Genomic DNA, 23,193 nt, shown 5'->3' on the forward strand with positions numbered 1-23,193 from the left:
ACGGGCCGACTGTGTCATGTTGGGGAATGCACTTCTTTATCATGTTCTTAATCTGTAAATATACATATCTTTCAAGCCCCTGTTAGAGAGCACAGAAGATAGAAGACAGTAAGCGCCAACTATTATGGTGTGATAGTTCTAGGCCACCCGACAAGGATACAAGGAGAGAGAAATTACCGAATCCAAAGAAAGCATACTCCAGCAGGGAAGGCAGATAACATACAGTTAGGGTATAATAACTGTGGTATGATAGAAGTGTACATACTGGTAGTACTAGGGAAAAAGACATAAATTCTTACGGGGGCTTTTTCTATATTTTTTTTCATAAATGACTGCAACAAAATCAGAATCTATCAGTTACTTCCCTTACTTGATGTGGAATTGCAAATGGAGGAAATGTTGTGCTGTCTTTCATGTGGCCTTTCTTAGACATTACTGAATGATTATCTTGCCTACTTAGCAATGGAGTAAAAATTATTAATCTCTCTCTCTCTCTCTCTTTCCCTCCCTCCCTCCCTCCCTCCCTGTTGCTCTGCCTTTCAAATGAAAAAAAGAATAGATAAACTAGAAAACAGAGGAGGCATTGTGGTGCCATGGGTTAAGCTACCACTTAGGATGTCCACATCCTACATCAGATCCCTGTTTCAAGTCCTGCCTACACCACTTCTGATCCTGTGTCTTACTAATGCAGTCCTGGGATACAGGAGGTAATGGCTCAAGTGATTGAGTCCCTGCCACCCACATGGAAGACCTGGTTGAAATTCTGGGCTCCTGGCATCAGCCTGACCTAGCCCTAGATGTTGAGGACATTGGGAGAGTGAACTAGTAGATGAGAAATCTCTGTTTCTTCTTTGTCACTTTGCCTTTGAAATACATAAATAAATAAACTTAAAAAAATTATCAGCCTCCTCTAATTGAACAATACTGTTTAATTTCCACAAGACAGAGTCTAGAGAAAGTTCTGAATGATCATCTTATGTTTTGACAAAAACAAAACACAACCAAACATTTAACAGTAATAAAAATCTTTATCTATGGTTATTTGCTGAAAATAATATTCTCTTAAATGGAGTAAAATAGAGGTCTTCAATATAAAATAAAGGTGGATAGTATAAAAACAATTATTTAAGAGTTTTAATACCAAAGCATAATGTTTCATGGTGGTTATTTCAGGGTAGGATAATATTTAAAACTCTGGTGGGAAATGTAGTGAAACAAAATACTAAGAGCAATCTTTAAGGCATTACCAGGTTACCATTTTGAGATAATTTCAGTATTTTGATAACTGCTTAAATATTATTTCTTTTCATTCATCATATTATCTGTGTTTTAAAGTCATAATAAGATATAGTCAGCTAAAGCCTTTGACTTAGTTAACAGCTTGTTAATAGTTCACACATCTCCAAAGTTTAGTACTTTAATGCTGCAAACATTATGTATTTAAATGAATGCAGCCTCATTTCAAGAAAATAAAATGACCATATTAAAGGAAAAAAAGTAAACTGTAGTTTTTTTCATGAGTAACACTTACAATGGTTAAATGCATTAAAATCCCATTTAACAAATAGCAGAACCTAATGAGCATTGGAACTGCTAGCTGAATACTAATGTGGAATATTACTGAGAAAGATGTCTCAGTGTTGAAATTTGTCATAGCTCAAAATGGCTACACAAATTAAGCAGAAGAACATCTGTTGTTCAAAAGACAAATGAAATTTGGCAGGTCACTGAAAATATTTTTGTATCTTTTTTTATTTTTTTAAATTCTTCCCTAGTCAATTGCTCATTTTTTCATCTTGAAACGTACTCCATCTTTAAGTTTTATATATCAATTTTACATTGGAAATTCTGGGAGTTTATTTATGTGCAGTAGTGCAATTTGCTGTTTAGTAAATCAGAACAAACTGTTGTATGATAATCTACTAGCATATCAACCATGAAATCATCAAATTTAAAGTGAAAATAATCAGAATGATAGGTTTATTATGTGACAGTCCATTAATTCCAGGAAGTTAGATGTCACAATACATTCAGGTGAGCACTGGCCTCTATCCTCACGTCCTAATTCTAACACTTTCTCATTTATTTTCTGTGTCAAATCAAACACTTTATTTGTCTTTTACTTGCATGGGTTTGTTCATCTGAAATGTTTTTAACAGGCCTTATTGTGTCATCTGCCATAGAATATGTTAGTCATTGTTTGTAATTTTAACTATATTCAACTATTGGCTCATTTGTTTAAGCTTTTAGTTAGTTGAATAGACTTACATAAGTCTATCCATCCATCTTTCTGTCTACCGGTGTATTTTTTACATCTGGCAAAAACATACCGAGCATGTATTCAGATAGTCATGCTGCATATATAGCTGATTAAACAATATCACTATTCCCAAATTTGAGAAAATATGTGATATTTGTCTTTCTGAATCTGACTTATTTTATTTAGGATAATGACTGAAGTAAATCCATAGAAAATATAAAAAATGAAATAAAGATGATGCTGTGAGGTGGCTATAGTTCACAATAATCTACTATTTACTTTATGAATGAATCAAAAAAGAAGCTCAGTTTCCAAACCTAAGCTAATGACAAAATATGATATGTTTACTGTTTTGATTTTATCAACATATTATATGATATTGAAGTATCATACAGTATCCTATAAACATATTAAATTATTAAATGCTAATAATTTTTATTGTTAAGGAAAAAGGCACTACTCTCAAGGACTAGTGCATAAACTCATGTCAACAAATGTAAACACTATTCTTTGTTTCTCTTCCAAACCCTATGGTGCTGTGTAGTTTCTTGCTTCTAAGTTTACACTAAAATATTTTAATATAAGAACTCAGAAATATGCTAACATTCATAGCAGCATTATTTATGTAAACCAAAATGTGGAAACAGCCTTCAACAGGTGAACTGGTAACCAAAATACGAAATATACATGCAATGGAATATTATTCAGTGGTGAAAGTAGTGAAGTATTAATATATGCTACAATGAAGATAAACCTCAAAAATGTGATGCTAATCATGCCAACCAAATGGCATGATTCCATTTATGAGAAATATCCAGAATCAGTAAATCCATAGTGACGGAAGCACATTGGTATCTGATGGGGACGTTAAGAAGAGGAAGAGAATTATTGCTTAATGGGTACAAGGTTTTCACATGAGCTGATGAAGATGTCTTAGATCTAGGTAGAGGTGGTAGTTATGCAATATTATGAATGAACTAAATTATATAGAATTGTATACTTTAAAATGGTTAATTTTATGTTATGTGATTGTCATCTCAAATAATAAAAGGGAAAAGAAATACCTATGACACAACATTTCACATGTTTAAGGTTACTAAAAAATTGGCCATTTAGTAGTTTCCAAGTAACACATGTAACCTAAGCACTGTAGGCAATAATTTTTAATAACTATACTCCAAGCCCTTATAGCAATCCCTCCAAGCTATAACAGTGGAGAAGATGGCATTCAAGAAATAGCAATGTGTGAGTTTATCTGCAACTAAAAGTAATACTCTTGTCTTTCAAGAATATCGGCTAGCACTCAGTACCTAGAAATATTCTATCCAACTGCCTGTTTCCTAAGATTTCAAACTGACTTCCTTCTCCTGTTCCTTGATCAGATGTGAGCTCATATGTAATACAAAGTACTAGTCAGTGTTTAGGGTTATAACCATAAAGATTTTAGAAACTTTACATCTTGGTTAAATGCTGTCACTTTTGAGCATATGTTTAAGCACAGCCCTTTGCTATGTTCTCTGGCTTGATTACTACATAGATTCTCCAATCTGGTTAGGTTTTCATTAAGTATAAATTACATATGAATAAAATCCACGCTTCTCTTGGGAAAGAAACTCAAAATGCATATCCTAGCAAAAATCAATTAGTTAAAAGAAGAGTACAATGTATTATGAAGGTCTATCAATCATATTTAAAAATAATAATTATGTCAATAGTAGCACTTAGTTTTATGCTGTTACAGTTTAGTTAAATTTATTTTTATACATTAAAATGATTTGGGGGATATAAATAGTATTTCTTATACTACTCATGACATTTTTGTCCTATCAACAGTCAATGAAAATATTTTAATAAAATATGTAGTATTGTATAATCATTTTTGTGTTAAATCTTCTATCAAGAACTTTGTATTCAGTGTTTCATGTCATCATTTCATCATAGCTCATGATGTGTGGACTACTATATTAACTCCATTTTATAGCTGGGAAAATTGAGAACTAAAGAGCATCAATTGTTCTTTTCTGGGTTACAAGGCTGGTAAATATTATAGACAGGGTATGAATTCTTCTCTGACTCCTGAGACTGTTTTCTTAATAATTAAGTTGTTAAATTTTTCTTTTATAAAAGGTGGACAAGAGGCCTAATGAGATAAGAGTAACAAATATTTAAATTATGAATATATATTCATATATATGTTTGATGTGCATATGTATATATGATTTGTGTAACAAATTAGTTTCAAATTTTCAGTTTGGCCAAACCATCTTTTCTTTAACATAGTGAGTGATGGTAAGTTACTCTGTTGCACTCATCAGATTGTATAGAAGTGCCAATAAAATGAAGACCATAGATAAGAACAATAAGAGAACAACAAATTTATGTCAAAAACAAAGAAATGGTTCTTACTGATACAAGCTACTGACAACATACAGATTTATCCTGGAGCAAAGGAAACCAAAATTTCTTCCATCTTCTCTTTCAACTTAAAACCTGAGATGAATGTTGACAGTGTCTCCTGCTTTTCTAGTTCAGATGTTAAGATAAAGCAATAATGACAATATTTTCTGTTTTAAGAATCATTTCAACCATATGATTTTAAACTATCTGCCACCTGTTTCAAAAAGAAAATCGAATGGCATAGCTAAGAAGCAAGAAACGAGGAATGTTCTAATATCTTCACAGCATATGATGATGGTGGTGGTGACTCTCAGTCCATTTTTTAAAAAAATTTTGTTTATATATTTGAAAAAAATAATTACAAAGAGCAGGGAGGGGGATAGGGAGAGAGATTTTTCATGCACTGATTCACTCCCCAAATGGCCACAAAGGTAGGCGCTGGGTCAGGATGAAGCCATGAGCCTAGACTCCATCCAGGTCTCCTATGTGTGGCAAGAACACGAGTCCTCGGGCCACCTTCTGGTGCTTTCAGCACATTAGCAGAGCACTGGATCGGAAGTGGAGCAGCCAGAACTTGAACCTTTGCTCCAATGGGTTGTCGGTGTCCCAGATGCTGACTTAAGCTGCTGAGCCACAACACGAGCCTGTCAGTGCGGTTAACTGAGCAGACTTTAATATAGGGGATGACCAGAGTTTCAGGTTAGGGATGGTCAGTACCCTTCTTTCTCCACACAGATAATTTGCTTGTATTTCTATCACCGTTGCTGTGCCATGCCTCCAGCTGTATAGCACGTAAGAGTGTGTTTTCTTATTTACCGCCCATTTTCCTCTCCTCTCCAGATTGAGCTCTGTTAACCTTGAATCTGCCGCTCCCTATCCTACTGATGCGAATGTTGCAGCAGCTGTGGAAGTCTGCCAGTGTCCACCAGGGTATAGTGGCTCCTCGTGTGAAGTAAGTGTGCCAAACGTCTTTTCTGCATGTTAAGTTCCACCAATGATGCTGTCAAGACACTGTTCTAGGAAGAGTTTATTATTTTTCCATCAGTAGTTGTACAAACTGGTAGTAGTGTATTCCTTAAAGAAGAAGTATGAGTGTCTGCCAAAAGTATGGCTTTCAAATAGAGTACTGATCACATAATGTCGTCATGAAGTTAGCGTTCTTTTTTCGATATGTTACCTTAGCTGAAGATGTGTTATTTCCCTGGGAAATTGGTTGCCTGCAAGATGAGAGCAGAATGACAATCCAAAATATTTTCTCTTCATTTCCATTTGGGTGGGTATCTAAAATTTAGCACATTTTAAAATTTTGTTTTGCTCTTTCCCATTTTTTAATCCTATGACATATTTTTCTTTACTACCTTCCCAAGAATACAGTCAAGTCCAAGTCAGCTGAAGTATACAAACTTCAGAATGCAAAGAACAGGAAACGTAGAAGAAATACCTTGCTGTAGGAAATTCCCAAGAGATCTTTGATTTTTGAACAGCTGAACTTTGAAATATTTGTTGTCTTAATATTTTGGACTTAATTTTTTTATTAGTGCCACCATGTGTCATTTTTTGGTAATAATTTTTATACTTATATGTATTTTCCTTTAGATAGCTCAAAATGTATTTTATTTGAAACCTGGTAAAAAATGTCAACATTATCTTCTTGATAGGGGAACAACTTTCAGACAAATAGGAGATTAAATAGTTTAAATACAGCTTTTAAGGAATCATTTGAGTATACCATGATGTTCTACTTCAGAACCCTACCCCATTATAGCATTTATAGAAACACCCTAGGCACTGCTTTGTCAGTTCTCTTGTGTTTTAAAATAATACATGCTACCACAGAAGGCACAGGGCTTAGAGTCATATTCATGACAAACACATTTTCTTTAACTAGGCTCACATTCACCTATCTGGAAGTAATAGCAAATATTATCCATTTACATACTTACTTTTCCAAAATTCGTATTGGAGAAAAACAACCATGCTTATGAATTAGCTGTGTCAACCCAAATCTGATTTTACACATAAAATCCATGTATATTTGATGAAACATAGGCTTTTATTTATGAGCCTTCCAGTTTTGATTTTAAACCAGCCAGCTCTCATTGAACTTTTAAATTCCTATTTCAGTTGGAATAATAATACTTTCATTCTATTCTTCCTTTAATTCCCACGTTACTCATTCCCAGTCCTTTTCATCATCTTTTATGCAAGACCCAAATGCCCATAGAATATAACATTGTCTGAATATTAGAAGTATTTAACTGATGATAGCTTTCATTCCTTCCTTTCTTCAAAATTGTTTTGATAAATTATGCATATGTTTGATACATTCTATAAACGTATTCATATAACTTATCACTATTCAGTATAATCCCTGTCATTAAAGAACTAAACCATCTGTTTAAGGAGAGAGAACAAATACTATGAAAAATTGGATCACAGCACTGTGTAGTGAATGGATCAGCAAGTGGGGAGAGCATAAGCACAATTATCACTTAAAGGGGTGAACATTCCAGCTGGGAGAGATGTCTTGCAAAGTATCGTGGAGGAGAGAGATCTTGAATTGGATGCTGAGTAACAGCAACAGATAGATAGCAAGAGAAATGCTGTGTGTTTGGAAAAGAGAACAAAAAAGTAGGGGAGAGTAATGAAAGGTTACTGTATCTCTTATACCGTGATTTTTTGATAAATGAAGTTACTTTGAAGTCCATTAAAGAATGTAATCAAATCAAGAGACAGCGAATTTCTTTCTGACCTCTTCATTTCTTCTGTTCTGTAATAATAACTCCTTCTCTTTATCAAAACTCCCTACTCCCAGATTTGCTATTACTCAGTCCTTCTCTTTCCAGATTTCTATTTTTTTTAATTGAGCCTAGTTTATAAAGCCAGTCACTCTGGTATTCTTACCACTAATATCCTGAGATCCCTTAAAAACGAAATAAATCAATGTCTTATTTTAGAACCATGAACCTAAGATAGATCATACAGCTGTATTATTATCGGTCTCTTTTACTTAATTTGAGACCCCAATGTTGATCTGAAAATTTTTAAAAAATATATACTTGGCTTCTTATAAATTATCCCACAATTAATCTTTCAAATATTTTATGACTTTCCTAATCCTTTTGAGGTACCTTCTAGATGTTTTCATACTTTCACTTAGCTTGTAAATATTTGATGATCATGTATTTAGAGATAGTTGGAACCATAGACATGGAGTATAATATGATGAACAGTAAAGTCCCTGCCTTCAATAATATTCCATGGTTTTGTTGGGCTAGACAATATGCTGGAACGTAAATTTAGATAAACATAAAAAATGCTATGAAAGAAGTAACCTAGGTCAACAAAACAGGGTACCATGTTCAAGGTACTGACAGTGTATGTGGAAAGATTTGATGGAGAAAGAATACATGTACAAGGATCAGGGGAACTAATTATCTAAGTTTCTTAGGAAGAGCTTTTTGGAGGTGATGATATCAACTGAGTATTGAAGAATAGGAAGGGATTCTCTAAAAAAAGAGTTGGTGAGGAAGTCACAAAGATTGGAAGGAACCTACAAGAAGGCAAGTATGGCTGAGATTCGGGAAGCCAAGAAGATATGATTGGAGGAGCAGGCACTTCAGAGCTTTGCATACATCACATCTTGGAATTTCAATAGAAATGCCATGGAAACTCATCAGAAGTCTTTAATCAGGGTAGTGCTGTGATCTGGGTTATAGTTTTGAAAAAGTCATTATAGTGAAAGTGTGAAGAATGCATTAGAGAAGGAAATGAATGGTGGAAAGTAGAATGGTTACTATGAGTACATAGCAGTGATAATGGTTTATGTTAGGATAATGGCACTATGTGGAAACATATGGACCTATTACATATACATTTTGGTAGTACAAGGAATAGAACTTATGGATATGTATGTGCTAGAGGTGAGGGAGATGAGAGAAAGAAAATGGTTTAGACTATTGTCATGAACAGTTGATTGATTAGATGCAATGTCATTTATAGTTCTGGGAGAATAGGTGAGGGAGATTTGAGTAGCAGGTGGACTCAACAGTCCACTTTAGAAATATTAGGATTGAGAATCCTGGGGAGTGGCGATATCAATGCAAGCTTTGAATGAGCATTTCTTTCTGCTCTAGAGATAAGTATTGAAAAACATCATATAATGCCAAACAAAATTACCCAAGAAAGAATGTACTATAAAAGTCACAAATAGAGGCCAGCACTGTGGCCTCGTGGTAGAGTTACCACTTATAGTGCTGGTATCTCATATAGGTGCCAGTTGAAGTCTCCGTTGCTCCACTTGTGATCCAGTATATCTGCTGATGCACATGAGAAAGCAGTGGAAGCTGACCCAAACCCTTGGACCCCCACACCCTTCTGGGGGACCAGAGGAAGCCCCTGGCTTCTGGCTTCAGACCAGCTCTGGCTTTTGGGGCCGTTTGGGAAGTGAACCACAAAATGGAAGACTTGGCTCTCTGTCTCTTCCCCTCCCTCCCTCCCTCCTTCCCTCCCTCCCTCCCTCCCTCCTTCCTTCCCTCCTTCCTTCCCCCAGCCCTCTCTCTCTCTGAACTCTGCTTTTCAAATTCATAAATAAATCCTTTTTTTTAAAGTTACAAATAACCATGTCCAACCCCTGCAGAATGCTTAACAATGTGAAGCAGGATTGAAAAGGAAGAGATAACAGAGAATAGACAATTGAGAAGTGTGAAGTCATGGAAATGGAGGGAAGGCATTTGAGGGAGAATGAACCAGCTAGTACAAACCATGACATGAGGGCAGATAAAATGCAATCATAGAACTGTCCACTGGATTTGGCTACCTAATATTTGATGAGGAAAATAGGAATACTTTTAATCAAGTGGTGGTGGCACAAGAAAGAATAAAATAGAATGGTGTGTAAAAGCAAGAAAGAAAAGATTTTTTAGATTATTTTTATTGAAAAGAAAAACAGGTAGGTGATTGAAAAAGCCACATGATGTGTAGCAGGTATTTTGTCATTTTTTTTTAATGAAGATGTTAGATCATGTTTTTGAACTGATAGTGAATCCAACAGAAAAGAAAGGAGGAGGCATTTGGTCTAGAGATTAAGATGCCATGAATGTCTGCATTCCATTTTGGAATATCTGGGTTATTGTTTTATCTGGGCAATTAATTGTCAGTTACAACAATGTTCTTAATTCTCAGTGTCATTGAACAAAAGCAAAATGCGATGAGCTGATAAACTATGAAGTAGTGTCATTTTCACATATTAATAATTATTGTCATGAATTCGAAAAGCAAATCTAATTTTATAGGACCACAGGTTTTATTTTTTTAGCAATTTATTGTTTATTTGAAAGGCAGAGTTAGAGGGAGAAACAGACACAGAGCAGACAGACGCAGACACAGAGAGATAAAGGTCTTCCATCCATTGGTTCACTCCCCAATTGGTGGCAACTGCTATGGCTGGGCCAGGACAAAGCCAGGAGCCCAGAACTTCTTCCAAGTCTCCCATGAGGGTGGCAAGGACCCAAGCACTTGGGTCATCTTCTGCTGCTTTCCCATGCACATTAGCGGAGAGCTGGATTGGAAATAAAGCCACTGGGATTTCAACCATAACTCACGGGATGCTAGCATTGCAGGGGTTGGCTTAACCAACTTCACCACGATGACAGATCCCAGGAACAAATTTTAAGGAGAAAGAAGAAAGCTGTAGTAAAGAAAGCTAATGGTCTGAAGGGTGTCTGGTTAATTCTCAGTTCTTCAGTAGCAGAGGCTTCACTGTCATTTATACTTCCAAGAGTTGATTGGCTTGTTCTGGATTTTTGCATATGTAAATTAATACCTTAATAAGGTGTTACCATTAGTGAATATAGACAGCAGATGATATCTCAAATGGTTGAGTCGCTTCCATCCATGTAGGAAACTTGGATTAAGTTCCTAGCTCTAGGCTTCAGTCTGGTCCAGCCCCAGTTGTTGCAGGCATTTGAGAAGTGAATCAGCAGATAGAAGTGCACACTCTGTGTGTGTGTGTACAAACACCCTTCTATCCTCTCTTTATCCCTCCCTCCCCCTTCTCTATTTCATGAATAAATAAATAAAATAAAAAAGATGTTACTGCTAAAGAAACAGAGAGGGGATACTGGTTACACAACAGGTACTGAAATTCAGAGTCAAGTGGAATAATACTCCTTTGAAAGGAGGAAGGATTCTGTATGTCCCACCCCTACTGTTACAGAGGGGAGGATTATAATGATGTGTGGAGAGCAACACGTAGGCTTCTAGACTTGGCAGAGGAAAAACAGCTTCTGGTGCCTTTACTTTTGCCTTTGACTAACAAGGCAAAATCAGTGGCTAGGAGTAAGGGGTAAAGGGTTGAGGAGTTTGAAGAAAGAAGATGCAGAACAGGTAGTATATTTGTGGAGGATTCAAAAAATCACATTAAGGAAAACCTCACAGATAAATGCCTTGAAAACAGTATATCAGCACTCTCCCTGTTCTCAACATCTTTAACCTTTGCCCTTTCCTGTTACATAGCATCACTGAGTGTATTTTAAAGAAGAAATCACTCTATAATCTAGGGAGGAAAACACTTTAATGGGGAGAAATTATTGGGAAGAGATAAGAAATGGATTCCTTCTTCACTAACCACCGGGGAATTGCAAATAAAAACCACAATGAGGTTTCACTTCACCCCAGTTAGAATGGCTTTCAAACAGAAATCGACAAACAGTAAATGCTAGCTAGGATGTAAGGAAAAATGTACCCTAACCTGTTGGTGGGAATGTAAACTAGTACAGCCATGGTGGAAGATAGTCTGGAGATACCTCAGAAATCTAAAAGTAGGTCTACCATATGACTCAGCCATCCCACTCCTGGGAATTTATCCAAGGGGAATGAAATCAGCATATGAAAGAGTTATCTGTACCCCCATGTTTATTGCAGCTCAATTCACAATAGCTAAAATATGGAATCAATCCAGATGTCCATCATCTGATGACTGAATAAAGGAATTATGGCATATTACACACACACACACACACACACACGGTGTGGAATATTACTCAGCTGTAAAAAAGAATGGAATCCTGTCATTTGCAACAAAATAGATGTAACTGGAAACCATTGTACTTAGTGGAATAAGCCAGTTCCCAAAGCACAAATACCATATTTTTCCCTGATCTGTGGTAATTAATAGTGTACCAAAAATGTAATGTACAGGAGTGAAATGGACATTTTGAGATCCGATGATTAATAATAGCCTTTGTCTCTACTGTTGAGAAAGTGTTTTTGTCATCTTATTGTTTGTTGAACTCTTTATTTAGTGTAGGCTTAATCTTTTGAGTATAAATTAAGCAAAATAGATCTTTGTAAAAATCAAGAAGGGGAATATAAGATGAAGGAGGAGGAAGGATGGGAGCTTGGAGGAGAGGGAGAAGAGAGTGGGAAGAATCACCATTTTCCTAAACCTGCATATGTTAAATACATGAAATTTGTTTACCTTAAATAAAATAAAGATCCAATAACATTGACTCCTTCTATTTTGAAAGCCCAAATTAAGAGGAAAGTTTATTTTCAGATATGAAGTATTGCCATATTATTATGCATTGATTATTGATGTTCACATTTAAAAGTTCTCACATCTTGGGGAGAAGGAACATTTCCAACAGTACAGAACAAGATTCTGTATACTTTATTATTCAGTGGTTTCTCTCTTGTTTCAACTGGAAAAAATGGCCTTCTCACTGTATAAAATGTTATATTCCATCATATAGAAATATAAATTATCATTTGAGAGTTATCATAAGCTCCTCGATGGCAACAATGTTTGTCCCACATTTCTTTTGCATTCCTTCCATTCTGTAGTAATTCTCACAGAAAGGAAACTTAATTAGGAGTATAGGCAGCACAGCCATGTAGGACGTCTAACATTCAAGTGTCCTGCTGTAATCAGCATTCTATTTATATGTAATAAAATGTTCCCCATTTTGAAGAAGAGACATGAAGAGGAGCAAGGTTATGGTAGGATAGCACTGTAAATAATCAAGGGAATATATGGTAAATAAATCATCAGCTTTTTTCTTTGTAAATCTATGAAAGCCTAACAGTATGGTGGGAATTCAGAATGAAATACATGAATTACACATGTAGGGCAATCAGCTGTGCATGTTGTTAAGTGTAGGAGTAGGGCACTGCTTGTCTTCCAGATCAGCAAAGATTTTCTGAAAGTGAAGGACTTCGGGGCATGTGGGAAAAGGATCACATTCCAAAGAATCAACATTGCCTGGGATGAGATTGGCTGTTTTCTTAGGCTGAGATTCTCTGAAGAGTCCTTTTGTGTTTGCTGCTTTTTTTTTTTTTTCCCATACTTTTCCTCTTATTTTCCTGTCTGTGCTTTTTACTTTCAAATTGTCACCTTTCAATTCTTTTTATCTGTGCTTTATTTTACCATTTCAGAAAAGGCACCAAGCTAATGTTTCCTCTAATCTCATACCTGCAAGTAACAGTAAGGTCAGTACAAAGCCCCAGTGTCATGAAGAGTAGCCCTGTAGCTGTGTTTCAATAATGGCAGTGCTTTGACCAGCATGGAAAATGTCTTGATGGGCTTGCGAAGTTTGCTGCCTGATTTATTCTCTATTATTACAAAAGCACCTTTTTGCTTAGTCCCCCACACTTACTGAAACTTCATCTTTCTTTCAGTCTTGTTGGCCTAGGCACAGAAGAGTTAATGGCACTCTTTTCGGTGGTATCTGCGAACCATGTCAGTGCTTTGGCCATGCAGAATCCTGCGACGACATCACAGCAGAATGCCTGGTAAGTGCTTCTGCCTTTGGGGATTTTGATCAGCAAGGCTAAAATCAGTTCTACAGACCTGCAATGCAGTGGCTACCTTTGGAACTTCAATCACTGAAGCCTTATACCATGTTGAGTTGGAAGTGGAAAGTGCTCATTCATAAGGGATTTTCCCAGCAAGTATTAGGAAAGGTTTATTCATATTAATCTAAGAATTGAATTTGGATCGGATACATCATAAAGCAGAACTAGTGACTAAGATGTGTCTCTACCATGAATATATGTGGTTTCACTCTCTTCCACAAATTTACCAAAAGTAAACCCTACTTCTAAAATAGGAAAGGATTTATACCTTAATCATAGACATAATTCAATTTGATAGCATATTGAATATTTTTGAATTTTTAGCTTTTAAATACATACAAGATATTTAAATTCATACAAAATATCCTGCACAGATTAAAAAAATAATAAATAATAAAATAATAAATATATAGAATACATCAATACTCATCAGAGCTGTTTCTGCTTCTATAATTAATCTATACTTTTAACCAGAAAAAGTGTAAAGCATTTTCCATCCTGCAATGAAGACTTTGGATGGGAGAATTATACTGAATAGATCATTCTGATTAACTCAAGGGCATGTTAGTTTTATACTGTCTGACATGGCATGAAGCTTGAAACAACACTTCTCATTTCATTAGTCTTGCAGAAACACAATTTGAAACTGTGCCAATTTAGGAGGATATCATACTCTCATTTCCCTGCAGAATTTAAGGCAGACTCCGACATCAGTAATTCTTAATGTTCTCTCGCTCATTTTTCCCCCTTTTTCTGCTGCTTAAAAGCTTCTGGGAAAATCCAAGATGAAAATTCAGGGCTTTTGTTTCAATGTAATTTGGCATTTAGGTTTATTGATGCTGTTTTTGTTTTCTCTATATAAGGTTTTTATTTAATTGCATTGCAATGTAAGTATGGTAGCCTTAATTTGTGGATCAGTAGGTTTTTCAAATGGCATTTTTATGAGTAAAAAATAAGTGATTTTAATTATACCACAGGCCTTTTAAAATATACCATGGGAAAAATATTGAATTACCCTAAAACACTCTACTAACATCTAATAGAAAATATTCAGCTCAAAACTGCCTTACTTATCCTAAAAAGACAAAAATAAATCTATCACCATGCCAAATTCCCAATGTTTCCTGTAGTAGTATTTCAAGTAAAATTCATTAGAATAAAATTGAGGCATGCTCTTTGTCCATTTGTTGATGTCATTTGTCTAAGAGTGCAAGCCATTTTCTTAGTATAAAATCTCTTCAGCATTGTTTTGCAAGAAAGGAGGGAGGGAGCTGTGATATCTGAGGTTTCCTATTAATAAAATTTAGTTTATTGAGACTGTTTTCATGGACAAGTTTGTATGCATCCACCTTCAAGTACCAGAGCATCCTGATGAAAGAAGCAGAATGTGTGCGCTCTGGGTTAGGAAAGGTAGCTGGTACCAATGTGATCACAAAGGATGCTTTCAAGGGCCCTTCCTCTGAAGTGGTATTGATAACTAAGTACTGGTATCCCCCTTTGAGCAGATTCATTCTAATATAACCCACAAAGAAAAAGATATTTGAATGCTGCACATCAAGGGCATTCTTTCTTTAAAGGTGTATGTTTAAAAGGCAGAGCACTAGAAAACAGGAAAATGGGAGGGGAAGAGGGAAAGTAAGAAAGTGAGAGCCTGGGAGTGGGGTGGAGGGGAGGGGAGGAAAGGGGAGGGGGGAGAAGAGGGGAAAGGGGAAGGGGGAGAGGAGGAGAGGGGGAGGGGAGAAGGAGAGGAGGAGAGGGGAGGGAAAGGGGGGCAGGGGAGGAGACCTACAATCTCTCTGGCGGTTCACTCCCCAGATGCCCACAACAGCCAGGAATATGCCAGGCAAAAACCAAGAATCAGTACCTCCATATCTGGAGGTAAAAGGCCTAAGCACCTGGGCCATCTTCGGCTGCCTTCCAAGGCACATTACCAGGAGAATAGCTGGGAGTTGGACCAGATCTTTGATATGAGGTGCCAATGTCAAAACCTGTGCCTTAACCAGCTGTGCCATGACACCAGCCTCATTGACATTTTACTGTTCAATTGACCTTGTGTTTTAGCTTATTTTTATTTTTCATGGTTTCTTTTTTCTGCCCACTAAACAGATAATTTATAAAAATTACAGATAAAGTGTTTTTCAGCTTAGTTTAGCTTTGAGATAAAATTATCAATCAACTGAAATCCATTGCAGACATCAGAGCAAAACTCAGACCTCTGCTGTCATGCAGGCCTGTATCAAAGGTCGTTTTAATTCAACATGCATAGGAACTGACTCAGAAAACATTCAAAGCCACATAGGAAGATTGTGTGCTCTCTCCTTCCTATCATTCTTATGATCTGTGACTGTGAAAAACCATTTGGAAGCACCTTCATAGCAGGACACTTGTCAAAATAACCACCCAGTGGACTGGAATTTTCATCTTTTTCAGTTTTGATTCCCATTATATTGGTCATCCAATGGTGTTTTATAGTTTCAGTTATAAAATTTTTTGTATTATCTATATTTTATATCCATTTAAGGAAACACAGCATTAAGAAGAATGAAAATCTTCTTGATGTTAGTTCTTTTTTAAATTAGTAGTTGAAGAAATACAGAGTCTTAAGTTATGCAATATTTTCCTTGGAGTTTTAGAAACCAAATTTTCAACTTGGTTAAGGTGGGATCAATTTTAGGATCTTATTTTTAAAAACCCACAAGTGTCTGGCGATGTAATTTTACTTACAAGGATATGCAAAGAATTTTTCAAAAAAACAGTCAATTCATTGGTAATAGCTAAGTTTAGCCAAACTTGGAAACCAAAAGGAAATAGATGAAGATCCAATCAAAGGGGAAAGTTTTCTTCAAATTGATTTACATTTTATGTGCATCCTGTGTGATATTATTTGGACAGCTGCTAATAGTAAAGTTAATCTTTATGCTATATTTTTAGTTTTGGCTAAATAAATTTGAGAGAAAATTTAAAGAAAAATATTTTCAATATCATCAGTTTCAATACAACCACCTATTCAATTACAGTTGATGAAACTGGAGTGGGTTTTAAGGTCTTGAAAATCTCAGAAATCATTGAATTAGCTCCCTTATTTCATAGAAAGGAAATGAGAGGTTCAAGAATTTAAAGGATTAAGTTACAACTTTGATAACTTCCCCTAGGTAAATAAATCTGCCTTCCTGCCACCATAATAAGCTGTGTTAAAAATGAATATTTACTTGGTTTCTGTTAATCTGCTTGCCTGATATAATTGAAATTTGACTTATTTTAAAATATATTGAAATAAATTATACTTTAGAATTTTCATTGATTTCTGTCAGACCATTCCTGTGGTCATCCAGATTAATGCATTTTTACTCTCTGTTTAAAGTTAATTTATATTTTAATGATTTTCTTCACAAACTCTGTGATTGATCATAAAAATAGAGGTTTTTAATGCATGAGGTCTGTTGAATTTTCAGTGTGAGTAAATTATAACTGTATGTATTTATTAAATTAAAACTCTTAGCAATAGAGTATCCATGATTTTAATAAGAACTGGGTGTATTTTATGGTAGTTTATTGGAGATTAGAGTTACACCTAAATGATGCCAAACCATTATAAAAATTCATCAAATTGTGCTACTGGAAGCTTTGAAGATAATTTCGCTGCTCTGTTTACTGAATTTTTCATTTTTGTACCAATCTTGATGAGTTTTATGAACACAGCCTGACTTGAGAAATGTATTAGTTCAAGAAGAAACCAAGACATAAGTTATTTTTATTTTTGAGAAAAATGAGTCTGAAAGTTACTAATAAGCAGGAAAATGCGGTTTCACTCTTTTTAAAAATGTCTGGAAAAATGATGTGCCTTGTGATTTCATTATATATTGCTGTATGTTTCGAATTTTTTCAATTTTCTCAGGGTTTAATTATGAGTCAAGCAATCTCCTAACAAATGTAATAGAGGAAGATATTGTTCAAATCATCAGACTCCAATAAGGTCAAAATTAACATCTAAGCCAAGAGGGCATAGTCCCAGAGGACTTGTATGATTAGCTACAGTTCTCATTAAATTGCCAATTTTAAACTGAACAACTGACTTTACCTAGAATCAGCAACAATATCCATGAAATATATGTTATTAGGACTCTTTGACCACCACACACTCATATCTCTATCCTTAGGTTAAAAAAAAAAAACTTTAAAACTACAGAAAAAAGAGAATTATATTTGAATGATGAAAACATGGATAATGAATTGCACTCATCTCTGTGAATATGCATATACTGAAACTTGTATGCAGTTTATAAGCTAGAAATTAAATTAGCATTTGGTGCTATTTCCCTGCTGTAAAATTGACCACTTAATGTGGAAAAATTGCTCTTCCTTGTGGGGAAACAGACTAATGACTTTGCGGACCTGTTTTTCGGCGACACGTTACTGCTTGAAACCAAAACAACAAAGTCTGATGTGCTTCTCTTTCTCAGAATTGCAAGGATCACACGGGTGGCCCATACTGTGATAAATGTCTTCCTGGTTTCTACGGTGATCCTACCAAAGGAACCTCTGAGGACTGTCAGCCCTGTGCCTGTCCACTCAACATCCCCTCCAACAAGTGAGTAGCAAACTTACTGCACTAAGGAGTTCGGTGTCTGTGCATGGATTTCGTGGGAAGATACTGTAAGCTATAGCTGTTTGTTCCTAAGATTTTTAATAGTTTGACTCTAGTTATGGTGATATACTATGTAGATAGAACTCTATGTAGATAGAACTATGTAGATAGAATTTTTATACCAATTCTATAGAACTGACTTCTCTTTTGAAAGCACGTGTACACATCATCATCATCATCAATACCATATCTTAATGAAAGAAACCGCTGATGTGAATGTGTTCATTTTCATTCCTGGTCTCAAATTATTAATTTGTGAATCTTGCATAAATCAGAAATCTTTCAAGAGGTAAAATGAAAGTATTGAATTCACTGACCTTTAAGCTAGAAAACTATCGCTCAGTTACACACAGTTTATCTTGTCATTGCTTAAACGGTACATATTAAGCTATGGATTATATGAGTATTGAACAATGGTGATCATTACCATCTTTATGTAAACCGTTTGGATCTAAGAAAATTAATTCCAACTTATGTAATTCTCTAGCTAATCATCCTTCATTTTTTTCTTTCAAGTTTTTCACCAAGAACAATACTTTCTTAGAATAGACATTTAAAAAATGATATAAAAATGCAATTTAGCTTCCTCTGCTCCCTTACCTTTTAGTCAAATGCTCTATTTTAGTTGCTAAAATTTGAATTTCCTTGAGGCAACCCTCTAAGAAAATGGACTCTAAAACCACTTTTTTAAAAAATGGAGCATACAATGTTAAGTCAAAATCAATAATTTTTACTAGTAAACAATTTTAAATAGCTTGATTTTTAATAAAAGGAATTTCATTTTTGGTAAACTTTATTAAGTGCTTGGTAAGTATCCTACGCTTTCCAACTAATTCTAAATGCTGTGATGATGTTTACAAAGAGAAAATTTGAATTATTTTTAAAGTGACATCAAATATGTCTTTATTTTTTTATTTTTTATATTTTTATTTTTTATTTTGAATGGATAGAGAGACAGACAGAGAGAAAGGTCTTCCTTTGCCGTTGGTTCACCCTCCAATGGCCGCCGCGGCTGGCGTGCCAGGTGCTTCTCCTGGTCTCCCATGGGGTGCAAGGCCCAAGCACTTGGGCCATCCTCCACTGCACTCCCTGGCCACAGCAGAGAGCTGGCCTGGAAGAGGGGCAACCGGGACAGAATCCAGCGCCCCGACCAGGACTAGAACCCGGTGTGCCGGCGCCGCAAGGCGGAGGATTAGCCTAGTGAGCCGCAGCTTGGGCAAATACGTCTTTTAATGTGAAATTTTCATCAAATAGTTCATCTTCTGAATTCTTAAGGTGATCTGAATTAAAATGGTTCCATGTTGGTAGTTTTCATGAATACTACAAACTAAAACTTGAGAATAATTATGTCAATAAGTTTAAAAGTCCTCATTAGAACTGTGTGTCCTACCATTCAGCCTAATCCTCTTTCTTTAGAATTTTCTACCTTAGTTATTGTTTGGGAAAGAGAAAGAACTAATATTTAGTGAAATATTTTTGTATTCTAGGTATTGTGCCAAACACTATCTTTGGTATCATTTTACCTTGAAAAATAACCACATGAGATATATATTATTATCCTCATTTTATAGATTAATAGTTGAAGGTACAAGTAGGAAAATGACGCTCTGGTGCCAATTCCAGGGCCAGAATTTCTGGCTTCACTCTTCAGTTCTGTATTGGCTAGCTATATGACTTTGGGGAAGCTAGTTAAACTCTCCCTCAGTCTTCTCATTGTTGGCTTTGGTAAGTATGACCTCTCTTGGAGTAATGGTGAGAATTACAGAACTGAAATATGTAAAACACCTAGAACACTGATTCCACACAGTGGGCTGTTGTTAAGCAACTTGTCCAGAGTCATAAAGCCGTATTATTAGATTTGAATATTGGCTTTCACATCCATAGGCTTTCCCATCCTCTGCGATCTCCACTATGAATGTCATTTAAAAATATGCATGCTGAATTTTAAGTAAGAACACTAAAAAACAGTTAATCCTCCAGGTAAATCAAGTTGTATTACAAGGTCCTGAGAAAATAGTAAGTGAAACGTTTCCAGAGCTTAGGATGTGAGTCTGGATAAGCACAAAAGTGCAGATCCTTTAGCAGCCAAGGCTGCCAGGTAACAGGAAGTAGGCAAGGGAGAAACCTACAGGAAAATAATGAATAGAGAAGAATAAGTAAATTTAATTCATAATTAATGGATCCTCAGCCCTATTTTGGCCATAATATAATACAGAACTTGCTCACTGGCATACATGTAAACAGTTGCACCTCACAGTGGAAGCCCTACTCATTCATTGTGGCTGAAAGGCATTCTACAAGCCATCCATATAGACATGAAACGCATTGTTCAACAGTCACTTGTACTGGGGGAAAGCAGAAGGATTACACCTGCTCAGTCACGTTTCCTTCTCAGTTGAAATTTCTCTGGCGTTAGTACAGCTATCAGTCCGTCAGAGCTGGCTGTTCAGGGAACCATGTGATTCCCATCCCAATATATTTTGCAAACACAACTGCTTGAGTATGTAGACTCTGTGGAGATAATCGCAAGTTGCACTGACATCACCATAAATGAAGAGAAGGTGTTCTGGAGAAAGTTTAGCTTGGGCGATTAGATACATTCATGAGCCATCTTTGTTTGTATATTTGCTCTCCTTCTGCTTTGATAATAGATTCTGTGTTGCTTTTGAAACTAAGCAAGGATTACGCCCCATCCTTCAGTGCCAAAGGCAATGGGATCCCAAAGCCCAATCATGATTCCTAAGTTATATCTTCCAGTTTGGCATAATTATTATCTGGATTTTGTGAAATAAAGGCAATATCGTAATAATACTTATAGCATCAAGTATTTAATGATTCTTTAGTTTTCAAGGTGCTTTTCATTAAAGTAATTATTAAACTATTAAATAATTTTATCTTTAGCAGTAGAATTAGGAATCCAGTAATAACATATTTTACGTTCCAGCTTTAAATGTGACCTTTTTATGAGTAGAAAGAGGGAATAGTAATAATTCTTATTTTGTAAATCCTAAAAGTTTTGTGCTTAGAGTTGTTAAGTACTTAAAATTTAAAATAATTTAGAAAATTATCACCACTTAACTACACAATTATAATAAGAATTATCTATTTTGGCTTAATAACCTGAAATTTAAAAATTTTATTTAACAGTGGGACATTTAATGGCCTAAGGAAACTAGCCTGTTTTAAGAGTTGTTTGTTAATCATTTCCATTTTAATCTGAATTAGATACATCCCACGCATACATTGAATATACCACACCTATAATCCAGAAGAATGGATTTGACTTTTTCACACATTATTCAGGGGGGGAAAAGGAACTAGAGGTTGCTGCAACCTTCATCTGAAGTATAAGGCTCAGTGATAATTTTCCTTGGTGATTTATCTATTTAATCCTTGGTCATAAATCTTATAGATCACAAGTGTTTTGGCTCCAAATTTCTTAGATAATATTACTAAATAAATCAAATGTGTAGGATGATAGAGATAGATTGGTATAATTATTATGATGTATGAATACAGACAAGCATATAATATATAAATTATACATATATATCAACTTCATCAGCTATTTACAGTGTCCACTGTTGGCTTGGCCTTCTCATCTTGGTGATGTATATTCCAGCTATAGATTATAACTAGGTGGCGAAGTTTATCTCTAGAGAAGCAAATAAAAATGTAAATATTTCAGACGTTTAGATTCATTAATTTCTGATGTCATATAGCTTATAGATTGAATAAGATATGAAAGAAACACATGAATGTCTGCCCCCAAACACTTATGCTGTGTTTGAATAGATCATATTATCATAGTTATTATAGATTTTTATCTGCTGTATAATAAAATTAGAGATATATTTCATACAGGGCCTCAACAAGTTCTATCTACTAAAATCATTGTGATTTGAACTACATTGTGTGCATCAGGAATGCTAAAATTTGAATTTGAAATGATGGAACATTTCTAGAACTGACTTTTAGGTTCACCCAAAAAAGCCATATTGAATTACTGTTTTGAAATTAGTAGTGGGGCCAGCGCTGTGGCATAGCGGGTAAAGCCACCGCCTGCCACGCCAGCATCCCATATGGGGGCCGGATCAAGTTCTGGCTGCTCCACTTCCAATCCAGTTCTCTGCTATGGCCTGGGAAAGCAGTAGAAGATGGCCCAAGTGCTTGGGCCCCTGAACCCACTTGGGAGACCTGGAAGAAGCTCCTGCCACTTGGCTTCGGATCAGTGCAGCTCTGGCCATTGCAGCTATCTGGAGAGTGGACCAGCGGATGGAAGACCTCTCTCTTTCTCTCTCGTTCTCTCTCTCTCTCTCTCTCTCTCTCTCTCTCTCTCTCTCTGCCTCTGCCTCTGCCTCTGCCTCTGCCTCTGCCTCTCTCTCTCCGTAACACTGCCTTTCAAATGAATAAACAAATATAAAAAAAAAAGAAATTAGTACTTATAGGAGTTGAGCAGTGAGACACAAGTTAAGCTGCTGCGCAGGATGCCTGTATCCCATCAGACTGCTTGGTTCAAGTCCTGCTTCTGCTTCTGATCCAGCATTCTGCTAACTGTGTATCCTGGGAGGCAGCAGATGATGCCTCCAGTTTAGGTCCCTTCCATTCACACGGGAGCCCCAGATGAAATGTCTGGTTCTTGGCTTCAGACAGATTCATTTCTGACTGTCAGAGGCATTTGGGGGTTGGTGAACCAGTAAATTGAAGACCTGAACCCCAACCTTATCTTTCAAATAAATTATAAAAAATAATAAATAATATTAGTACTTAGATAAATATATTCAAAGACAAGAGGGAAATTTAAAGAATTACTCAATTGAACCACATTTTTCAGAAATTTGAAAGTGCTTTAGATATTTTAGAGCCCTTCCTACACACTGATTTTAAGTCCAAATGATGGATTTATGATGATTCTTACTGGTCCCATATATCAGAGGGGAAAGAAAAAGTTCAGAAAAATTAAATGCCTTGATCACAGAGCTTGCTGGTAGCAGAACCAATATGAGAAACCATGTTTCTGACAGACTTCTCTGTA

The 23,193-nt window shown here is 35.8% G+C and overlaps 1 protein-coding gene across 1 annotated transcript in view; it reads left to right on the top strand.

Annotated features, from left to right (window-relative positions):
- LAMA2 (laminin subunit alpha 2) overlaps nt 1-23,193 on the top strand; it is a 698,138-nt gene that overhangs the window by 390,642 nt on the left and 284,303 nt on the right. Inside the window, exons 15-17 of the mRNA XM_062187263.1 lie at nt 5,498-5,609; nt 13,337-13,450; nt 17,974-18,101. Coding sequence (XP_062043247.1) covers nt 5,498-5,609; nt 13,337-13,450; nt 17,974-18,101 — 354 coding nt within the window. The remainder of the gene's footprint in view (nt 1-5,497; nt 5,610-13,336; nt 13,451-17,973; nt 18,102-23,193) is intronic.

Source organism: Lepus europaeus, chromosome 3 (assembly GCF_033115175.1).
Source record: "Lepus europaeus isolate LE1 chromosome 3, mLepTim1.pri, whole genome shotgun sequence".
NCBI classification, from domain to species: Eukaryota; Metazoa; Chordata; class Mammalia; order Lagomorpha; family Leporidae; genus Lepus; species Lepus europaeus.